The following is an 11,759-nucleotide window of genomic DNA, read 5'->3' on the forward strand; positions in this document are numbered from 1 at the left end:
TCACAGTAATGCTTATACTCTTACTACATCTACCACTATGGGATTTGAATCGACAACTGCATTTCTATGTTAATGTGGTACGGCAACTCAAAATGATGTACGTACATACGAAGTTCTACGTTGTAACTGACTGACTGACGTTAGAAAATGATTTTATACCCTTAGATCTAATCCACATAATAATGAAACAACGTTAGAAGATGCAATACCGTGGTAATCGATGATCAAAATAAGCTTGTACCTGATTATAGGTGTGTCCAAACCATTGCTTGTGTATTTTGGAACCACTGAGTAAGAGATATGGAGGTTAGGCATTGGATACTGAATAAAGATGGGGAATCGGTTGATGAGATAATGAAATCTCATTAACTGAGGTGGTTGATACGTGTATTACATATGTCCAGCCACCGTCCATCTTGACGATGGATGTCCGGTGTAGGAGTAAGTTGGCAAAATGTTAGGAATAGCCAAACCAATACATGGCACCAGTCCATAGAGTTACTGACAGTTGAACTGAGATATGTTAACAGGGTATAGACAACTTGGTCGAGGTCCGCGTGATTATCGTAACTAGTGGTGATATTGTTCAGAACCGTCCTCAGTCGTGCAGGTGCATTCAATCTCTGTCTTCCTTTGAGACATGAGTCCCGAAATCTCTTAGTACCTTCTTTTCATACCTGGTCTTTTCTACTAGTACTGTCACCATACCTGTTACTCTGGGATTTGTTTCTTAAAATATTTTTATCTCGCTGTGCTAATATCGTTTGGCAACTTCAACCGATGCACGTATGTGTCACATTCTACGTTGTGTATGACTGACTAACACCCATAAAGACCATGTGTAACCGAGCTTCAACAGTCTTTTGGACCTTGCAGTCACTTCTGGGTCGTCAAGACCACACCTATTCAACATTTCTTTCCAGGTACTTCAAGAAGAAATATCACTTTTAAATCATTGGTTTGAGTAGTTCATATATATATGCTACGTGTTCTTATTCGGTTCACAATGTTGAATAGTATTGAAGTAGGTTAGGAAACTGTTAAAAGTTATCAGATGCGAAGAGCATCGATTCACTATGTCATTGTTTACTGATCTGGTTAGCATACACTTGTTAGTGATTTTTGTTTTACAATATTAGGTGATATGACGTGATACATTTGCTTTCCTAATTTATCATTCTTCGATTTAAATTGTTCTTTTTTTAGACTGTATTTCTCATATGTAGATTTTTAAACCGTTTTTATTTATTTGTTTATTTAAACACATAAAAATTGGAACAAGGGGGCACCAGATATATATACGCCGCACAAATCTCATTTGATTTGTGTGAGGGCTGTGATACTGCCCAGGTGCCCAAACTGAAGCAGGTGGTTTTCTTTGGGGACCACACCCGGAGCCTTTGACCTAAAGGTCTGATCCACAAGGCAGTGGAGCATCATGAAGGGATGCAGTCCCATGGTAGCCGGTGACCAACGATTGATTCATACGCCATTTGTTCCTTCAGGATACTGGAGACCATGTGCACCATTGGTTTGAAATCACGGATTTCCAACTCCCCTAGGTGAACTTTCTGTGTCCACCAACCCGATTCAAGCGTCAGATATTCGCTTTTCGTCCTCTTAATTTCGTAAACAACAGTAATGCCACGAGAAGGCATTGAGTAAGACTTCCCTGGTAGAGGCTATATACTTGTGGCCATGTGAGAGCATTTCGACAGGAAGAGCTGACTCTCTCCACTCCCCGCCATACCATGGCATTTGGGGGTCACGCTTAGTGTGTTCGATATGAAAAAAAACAACACTTTCCCCATACAAATATTTTTCTATAGAAATGTCGTTTAACAGTGAAAACAAAAATAGTAATCGTACTGTGGAATACTTTAAAAAAAACGAAATAATTATATTTTCGGCTGTGCAAACAATCAGCTGATTAAATAGCCAATTTAACTTGAGGCATTTCAGCAATAATTGCATGAAGTGCTGATAAACCATAAAATGATACACAAAGTCTTCCGATTTCATTTAAACTCTCCGTTTCACCATCGACAGCTTTAGCAGCTGTAACTAGAAATTTAAAAAAATATATACACGAAAAAAGTAAATGCAGGAGTTTACATTCATAGATGGTACCGTTAAAAATTAGTGAATGCTGGTCAGCTGGTATTGAACAATTTGTGTCTAGGATACTTCAACAGTGAAATCCTTTTCCAAGAGCTAGAACTTTAACCTTCAAATCCCTAGTCATAAATGATAATATTTCGTCATTAAGTATCCACCGGTCTCCATGTTCAAGGTTTATTCATTTTAGAGTTATAGCTTTATCATTGGCCTCTCACTTTGATATATTTGTTCATGAAGCCAATATTTCACAACTTCAATACACTGAATGATACTCATTCTATGGTCCTCCTCCTTGACTCACTAACGAGAGTAGGAAGTCCAGTTTCGTTATTCAAACTTTTTTGATGGCAACTTCGGTAAAATTGTAATAAGACTTAAGTCAACCGGTCATATATGGGTTACAATGATTGGAATTTACGATGTGAATAGTTGTCACTAAACACAAATAGGGAAGTTCATAATTTAATGAAAATATGCTGAGAGTTGACCTATAAATCCACCTTAAATTGATTTTAATTCATAATGGTGGAAGGATACTGACGCCAACGAAGACAAAACTTTCATAGATTTAGTCACGTTAGTAATAAAACAAGTCAGATAAGAGAGTAGTTTTGGGTAAAGATCGGAGAAGGCAAATGTGCTTCCTTTGTTTAGTGAAAACCCGACCCAATATTGGTAGGTGTGAAAGGGATACAAGTATATAGACACATACATATTATCATATACTCATGCTTAAGGTCATAAAGGATGATTAATAACGTAGGTGTGTAACACTTAATGGCTACACTTCCGTTCCTCGTAAGTTACGTTTGGGGATTGCACATACCCAACAGATAAACACCACAAATAATATACTAACACTACGGTGTCAAATCATCAGTAAGCATACGATAGTATCATTTGAAGATACTATATCTTATAGACGGACATCAGCAAGAGATCTAGTAAAGGGCAAACAGAGCTGATTTGTCCTACTGTGAAGTGTATGCTACTTATGTCGACAAAAGTACTATGTAGCTCTAGTCAGGAATAGAATGTCTGGCAGCAGAAGGTTGAGAATATGCATAAGGGAACAGAAAGCAATTGGTATGGAAATACAGGAACAATGAAGTCTAAGACGCTTAATGAACATTTTTGCAAATGAAGTATTGGAGTATGGTTTTTCTATTTTACCGAGTAACTATACTACTTTATTCACCATTACTGAGTAGTACTCGTTTGTGATATATATAAAAAAGAAGCACAATATTCACACTTTAACTGAAAACTATCTAATTAAGTTCTTAGAAAAAAAAGAAACTCTCCTTACTTGGAATAAATACATGATCTATATCACAATTATCTTGTATGATTTGTCTTATATTAATCATAGCATAACCAATTTCTTCACATTCAGCTGATTGTGTTGTTGTTGATGTAGATGGTTCACTAACAATAATAAAAATTATATTACCATTATTTGGATCTTCTGGTAATAGATAACTAGCTAAATATTGTCTACGTTCATAATTCTCTGTAAAATCAACTGGAAATGCTATGATGTGAAGAAGAAAAAAAATGAAGAAGAGAAGAAAATTATAGTAGTTTACACTATGGGTAAGTTATAGTGAGGTTAGACACAGGGTATTAGGGAATGATGGTATATCAGTTGATAAGGTCATGAATCTTCATCGACTCAGATGGTTAGGCCACGTGTTACATATGCCTGAACACCGATTACCACGACGCGCTATGCTGACTAGTATTGGCGATGGTTGGAAGAGAGTTAGGGGTGGCCAAACCAAAACGTGGCATCAGTGCTTGAAGTCATTAACTTCTAGTCTGAGCCATGTTGATAGATGGAGACTACTTGGTTAGGGACTGCGTGACTATTGTAACCAATGGTTGGAGACTGTGTGTGACATGGCTCAGAATCGATCACAATGGCGTAGGTGTATACACTCTTTATCTTCCCTAAAACTATGAGATTTAAATTGCTTCATATCTGTCTTTCTTCCTGTACTACATTCTTATATACAATCTTTCTTTTATATATTACCACCACTAAATGAACTACTTCTATGAATTCGGTGTTCATCTTGTTGTGCTAACGAGGTATGGCAACTTGGACCGATGCATATATGTTCCTGGTCCTACGTTGTAGCTGACTGACTGACATTACGCATTAGTTTTATGTGGTAAAGTTGTGACAAGCCCCCCCTTCGTTACTGTCGGTATATAGACGCGAAACATTTATTTACCTTAGAAATATTTTTTGTCTTAACATCGATCTTAGTAAAATCAAGGCCTAGAAACTATCCTATCACTCAATCAAGTACTAGCGATATACAACTTAAGACATCTATATTGTTTCGAGTTGTTATAAAAATATCTCTTTGTTCTACTGTACAGATTAAGTATGTAGCACGCTAATATTCTTATCCTTATTTAGTTGACATAATGCATTCACTTATCGGATGAACTGAAAAATATCGATTAATACATACATTCAGATTTGGACATGCTACAGATTCATGGATTCATATCTTAAAGCATCGTATGTACTTCATAATAACAAATGACTAGATATAATTCGATTTAAAATGGTTTAAATGCAAGTACTTTCGGTTGACAAGTACCAAGTAGGACGAAATATACATCCTGGATTCCATTGCTGGCCCCATTTCATTTGTTTTTTATCAAATGACTGTATAAACGCTCTGGAACAACCTAGCGAATAGACCAAGATTACTCTACAGGATTGACTCTAAAAAAAAGGGAACATTTTACACAGTTGAAATCACGAGGTGATCTAAGCTAGAACATCATTGAAAACCTGGAAGCACTGGACGGCTGTTTCGTCTCAGTAACGCCGGTCCATGATCTCACATTTGGGACTTGGACCTAGGACCTTCGGTCTCGCGCGTGAACGATTAACATCTAGACCACTGAGCCGGCGTCCAAGGGTTTGATTGTCTAAATTCAATCAAACCATGATCTTGAGCAACCCTTCATCTATTACCCGGATATCTGTTTCACAAACAACGCGGATTGGATTCCACTAGTCATGATTTCTGACTAGAACTTCAGAAGTTACATCCTGAAGCTAGTCACCAGTGCGTGTTCACATACGATACCAAAGGTTCTACGTTAGAGTTCCGGGTGTGGGATTGTGGATCCATACTGCTGAAGAGTTCCATACTAGGATGAAATAGCCGTTCAGTGCTTCCGGGTATTTAATGGTGGTCTATCTTAGATCAATTCGTGATTTTAACTGTGAAAATACATTAATCTCCACAAATCCCTTACACTACAAAACGGAAATTGTTTATGTATACTCTATTTTGACCATTAGAATACGGTCACTTAAGATTTATAGCCAATGGACTGATAGGTCTTAGGTTCGAATCTGTTGAGGCAGGATCGTGGATGCACATTGCCGAGGAGTCCCACAATAGGACGAAACGTCCGTCTAGTACTTCCAGGTTCTCCATAGTAGTCTAGCTTCAATAGACTCTTTTATTTCTAAATACTGTAGAAACGTTTTTCAACTTACTTTTAGTATAATAAAAATTTGATTTTAATATATTTTTATTATTATCTATCCATTCAATTAATGGATATGTACTAGTTTCAAATGGTTCTTTATAACCAAGAAATGAATATTCAATAAAGATTTGACATGGTAATGTTTGATTGCTTTTTAATAGTTTAGATAAATTGATTAATTGTAAACCATGTAATTCAATTTTGACATGATTTTCATCGGTGAATATTGATGATGATGGTTCTGGATCCTGATTAGTTTTGCTGATGGTTTTCTTTGAAGTAATTGATTGATTCAATAAATCAATTTTCAAATTTTGCGGTTCACTTGTTTTAGTTCTAGGATGTGGAGTTGGAACTGATTTTAATGAATGAAAACAAAAAAAAGAATTATGTGTAAATGAAATACACCATAGATTGTGTGGGATTTTAGGATGAGACTATAATTTATGGATGCCCTGGTACGGCCGAGAGTGAGGAGAATCTGCTCTCTCTCTCTCTCTCTCTTGAAATGCTCTCACATGGTTACGCGTATATAACCTTTGTCAGGGAAGTCCTACTCACTGTCTTCTCATGGCATTACTGTTGTTTACGAAATTGAGACGGCGATAAGCGAATATCCGGCGCTTGAATCGGGTTGGTAGATACGCAAAGTTCACCTAGGGGAGTTGGAAAACCCTCATTCCAAACCAATGGTGCATATGGGCTCCAGGATCCTGAGGAAACAAATGGCGTATGAACCAATCATTGGTCACCATCTACCATGGGACTGCATCTTCTCACGATGCTCCACTGCCTTTTGGATCAGACCTTTAGGTGAAAGGTTCCGGGTGTGGTCCCCAAAGAAAACCACCTGCTTCAGTTTGGGCACCTGGGTAGTATCACAGCCCTCACACAAATCAAATGAGATTTGTGTGGCGCATATATACCTGGTGCCCCTTTGTACCAACATTATGTGTTTAAATAAAATAAATAATCATGAGAATGTCCATCTACTTACTAAGGTTAAATGAATGTGTGGAGCGGGTTACTTATATCCGCATAAGTAGTGTATAATGATGGTCAAGCATTGAATGTATTTCAGTAGAAGATCGATAAGGAAAGAACGGAAACGAAACGCACTTGGTATGAAAAATGCATGAACAATAATAATCGGAGACGATGAACGGATATTTATAGAAGGAATGGTCAAGATTGAGACAATTGATTGATAATTTGCAAATTAACTATTTACTATATGGTTCTCATATTTTGATGAGATATTCTGTAATGTTGTGCTAAAATACATTCGATTGTCCGCAGTCGTGTTCTTCTTCACTACAAGGGTTATAGATAGGTGTAAGCAATTAGGATTAGGATCTACAGTTGTACGTCATGAATTGGGATTTCGGGTTTTCATCACGAACTCACATCAGCTATAATGTCAAAATGGTATTTAACTAAATGAGTGGATGAATCTCGTGCCTAAATCCAAGATCTGCTATCTTAAATTATTATTATTCGAGTAGGATGGATAAGATCGCTCAATAAAAAGTATAGAATAATTTCAAAACTCAAGTGTTCAAAAAATGTATCTGAGCTACCTATTTTGACAATAACAGTCGATAGAATCAACCACTAATCGTAATTACTACTCGAATTCCAATACTAGTATGGTGTATGCTACTTATGTCGACAGGTATTAGTAGTATGTAACATCAATTAGAGTTGGAATACCTGACAGAAGTTTGAGAAGATTGAACTGAAAAGAACAGGAATGAAAATAGATAGTAATTGTAACAGCGATTAAGAAGCGCTGAAGTTTGAGACAGTTGGTTAAGGATTAGCAAATGAAGTACTTAATGTATGGTTTACCCCACCTGAGTGTTTACAACTCTTTAAGCCTACGTATGACAGCCAAACTGAATCGGTAACGTAAATCAGTCTTGTAGCAACATATTATGCTTAGGTGGGGGGAAATTCACCCCAAACATGTCTACTATTTTATTTAAGGCGATCAAAAGTTTTTTTCAGTTATTACGAAACAAAACTTTATCATCTGCATATTCTAGATAAGTTAATGTTATATCTAGAGCTTTGATTCGTGCTACGCCGCGTACTACTAGACTAATTGAACGATCGAATCCGCAGCGTCCCAAGAGAGAAAACAGAAGACTAATAAGTAGGAATTTTATTCCCCAAACAGTATCAAGTATAGTACAAAAATCTCATGTATTTATAGTTTTTGACTGAAAGTAAATCATCATTTCGGACAGCCAATAGGCACATAGTGGGTCCTTCTTATTCATCCAATAAGGAAGCTACACGTCGACATTCTAAAATATTCCCCTGGTGGTGATTGGATGGAATGTCTTAGGCTCTTTCTGGGCTTCTTAAGGCTTCCTTGAGTTTGCCAACGAGCCATCCTTACAGTTAGTTTATTCATTAAATAAGGAATATCTATTTATTTCATTCGTGAATAATCAATTTCAGGTTAAACTATTATCAATTCAAATTCATTTAGTGTTGTCTTCGGCTCTTTCCGGGCTTCTTGAGTTTGCCAACGAGTCATCCTTACAGTTAATAAATCTCCTGATAGCAGGGTAACTCTTGAAAAGTCATACTGAAAAAGCATTTTTTTCTAAAAGGATGTTTATAATCATTTTAAATCGAATGGGAGCTAGCTGACAACCCTAAAGAATATCATTTGAAGTTGTCAAATAAGATGAAAGCTATAACTCAACAAATAGTAGTACCCTTATGGTCAATTATAATAAGAATAAAGTTCATCGTAGAGTCTTACCAATTGATTGTTTCCCTGAATCTTCTAATTGACTTTGTATCGATGGTGATGATGATGATAACATTTCATTCGTTTTTGTATTGATCTTTGGATTATCATCAGAGGGATTTGGGATCTAATATTGATTAAGAAAAATTTGAATAAAGAAAAAATGTATTAAAGTCAGTCAAGGTGATGGAAACTGTATACTTTCCTCAGAATGGTTTATGAGTTATAAGACTGTCTGTTTGTAACTACTTGAATGATTAGTACATATTTAGCCATTGTATAATATGGTCAATAGTGTCGATTGGTACTTGTGTGGTATTGGCTACTTATATCCACATAAGTAGTATATAACGATGGTCGAGCATTGAATGTATTTCAGTAGAAGATCGATAAGGAAAGAACGAGAATTGAATCACAGAGGGAATGAAGTCAGTTTCGTAATGAGTAGCTACAATGAGCGGAGAAATCCTCTTAACAAACTTCATATAACTTATTCATAATTAATATTGAAAAGTAGTATTATTTCGTAGAATCACTCAATTAATAACTCTAACAAATACCTTTTGACAAAAACTGAATTATACGTTGAATTCGGCACAAACTGGTCTCAGTTAGGGAACCAAGAAGCATTAGACAGCCATTTCTCTATAGCATAGGACTTAGTTTTGACACTACAGCTGATTGACCTTGTAACCTTCAGGTATAGCTGTGAATGCTTAACAATTAGAATCACCAGGTCATTGTCCAATTATACAGTTTGAGCTTAAATCACTCTTCAATATAGAATGACAATCTCCCCTGGAGAGAAGGTTGTAGGTGTGAACTATTGATTAGACGAAATAACTGTACAGTGATCCCTGGTTCTCAATGGTTCTCTAACAGAGATAAATCTGTGACCAAATCAACCCAAGTGTTAAACCAATCTCCACAAAACACTAGCTGAATAAACTGAAGTATTGGTATGGTAAAAACATATGATGTTCCCCACCTGATTATCTGTTTTATTGACAGTTAGTTCAGGAACTTTGACAATGACTTGATCTAGATCAGGTGTATCCTGTTTCTTTCTAGTTGAGTTATTCGGCAAATTGTCAGAAGGATTCAGTTTATCGATAGGTTTGGCAAATGAGACATTAGATGATGATTTTGGTTGCAAGCAAGCTTCTTTAGAAGATTCATATTGAGTTATGTAGGGCTTCTATAAGAAATGAAAAGAATGTGAATAAAAAGTTAGGAATAGACAAATCAAATGAAACATTGAAAACTAATAAGTCAATTCGTAAATTCATAGTTGAAAGGGTGAGTCAATTAAAGCTAGACCACCATGGAAAACCTGGAAACACTGGACGGCCGTTTCGTCCATCAACTATGAAAATACTAAATCTCCACAAAACCCCTTCTGATAATTATTTCGAAAATTCTTATTCTAAATTTTTAAATATTCTGAGCCAGTCAGATATAAACCAGATGATCAATGAAAGATGTTAATAACTGAATGCTACTGGTACAGAATCAGCTCGATTTTCTGAGGAAATCGATATATAATGGTGACTGGAAATCTGTCTTGATTTTCCGGAGGAGACAGATATACATTTGTGAATGGGTAAAACTATACTTACTTACTTACTTACTTACTTACTTACGCCTGTTACCCCTCGTCGAGGAGCATAGGCCGCTCACCAGCATTCTCCATCCAACCCTATCCTCAACAATCCTTTCCAGTTCGTTCCAGTTTACATTCATCCTTTTCATATTTGCTTCTATTTCCCAAAGTAATGTGTTCTTTGGCCTTCCTCTTTTCCGCTTCCCTTCCGAATTCCAAGTTAGGGATTGCCTTGTGATACACATTGGTGATTTCCTTAATGTATGTCCTATCCACTTCCAAAGTCTTTTCCTACAACTATACTTACTGACTCAGATTATTATTATTATTATGACCTTTGTGTTTGTCACTTTTCTTCATATCTGTCAATTGAACTATTATCTGACCCATAAATTATTTTCTCCCTTACCCCTTGATTAGTACGCCACCTCATTTGTTATTTATTGTCGAATCCATTTATAATGCAATCTTTTCTAGCCTCCTATAGAAATATATTTTCCATATCACTATATATACGAATGTACAGCTTAAGTAAATGATTTCGTCGAAAAGAAAATTTTCTTCGCTGAATTCTCTTTTTCTTATACTTACTGTCTTGAGTAATTAACTGCGGTTATGCTAGCCGATGAGCGAATTTAAAACGCTGTTACAGATATCCTGTTGTTGAAACTCATGATTTTCATTATATCTCATATTTCCAAAAGGATTGGATGGGTTTTTTTTATATGGAATGAACTGTTAAGGTCAATATGTTAGAGCTAAGTGTATTAGGTCTAGATGTTAAGGTTAGGGAGTTTTAGGTTATTAGTATTAAGGTTAGGATCAAGGGTTCATGAGTATTAGGATCAAGGATTAGCGTTAAGTAGTTCTGTAGTGAGCAAAACACTGGTTGGGGACAATCGAATGTATTTAAGCAAAGATTACAGACTATCTCAATAAATTCTGATTACCAAACAATGAACAGTCAATTTGCAAATTAACAACCAATTGTTTCAATCTTCACTGTTTCTTCTCTTATTCCATTGCTCATGCATTTTCCAGACGTTTGCGTTTCGTTTCAGTTCTTTCCTCGTCGGTCTTCTGCCAAAATACATTCTATGTCTGACCCACACCATATACTACTTATATGGATATAAGTAGACCACACTACACTCGTCCCCCCTTTAAAGCATTCGTACATGCGGTGGTTCTGCTCGCCATGCCACTATCTTCTTTCACTGCAGTCTGTGCCAAACTCTCCGTCAGAATGTCGAGTCTGCGGCGCGCTGACCTCCATAGCTCCGTCGACCTGCCGGGGCACCAACATCCGCATCCACCCGGCACCCGGGACGTTCAACACCCGTACTCCACCGGCCTGCTGAGCCATCTACATCCGATGTCCGCCCAGCAGCCTCACGTCCCACTGCCCCTCTCCGTCGACAGCACCCGCTACAGCCAACGCCGCTCCGTCAGAACACTCCACTCGACGCCACCTCTCCTCACAAGACTGCCCCAACTAGCACCTCCACTCCAGACCCGCAGCGGCGTCCGCAGAACAGCACCCTTCCTCCTCCTGGTTGGCAGCGACACCAAATGTAGTGAACAAAACACTAGTTGGGGACAATCGAATGTATTTAAGCAAAGATTACAGACTATCTCAATAAATTCTGATTACCAAACAATGAACAGTCAATTTGCAAATTAACAACCAATTGTTTCAATCTTCACTGTTTCTTCTCTTATTCCATTGCTCATGCATTT

General features: G+C 37.0%; 1 protein-coding gene across 1 annotated transcript in view; it reads right to left on the minus strand.

Annotated features, from left to right (window-relative positions):
* Nucleotides 1–1,802: 1,802 nt before the first annotated feature.
* Nucleotides 1,803–11,759, minus strand: part of Smp_162250 (rpgr-interacting protein 1 related) — a gene marked incomplete at its 5' end in the record, with an annotated part of 54,709 nt that continues 44,752 nt past the window's right edge. The window contains 5 exons of the mRNA XM_018797872.1: nt 1,803–2,064; nt 3,431–3,655; nt 5,657–6,004; nt 8,429–8,543; nt 9,405–9,614. Coding sequence (XP_018652871.1) covers nt 1,931–2,064; nt 3,431–3,655; nt 5,657–6,004; nt 8,429–8,543; nt 9,405–9,614 — 1,032 coding nt within the window. The 3' untranslated portion in view covers nt 1,803–1,930. The remainder of the gene's footprint in view (nt 2,065–3,430; nt 3,656–5,656; nt 6,005–8,428; nt 8,544–9,404; nt 9,615–11,759) is intronic.

Source organism: Schistosoma mansoni, chromosome 6 (assembly GCF_000237925.1).
Source record: "Schistosoma mansoni strain Puerto Rico chromosome 6, complete genome".
NCBI lineage: Eukaryota > Metazoa > Platyhelminthes > Trematoda > Strigeidida > Schistosomatidae > Schistosoma > Schistosoma mansoni.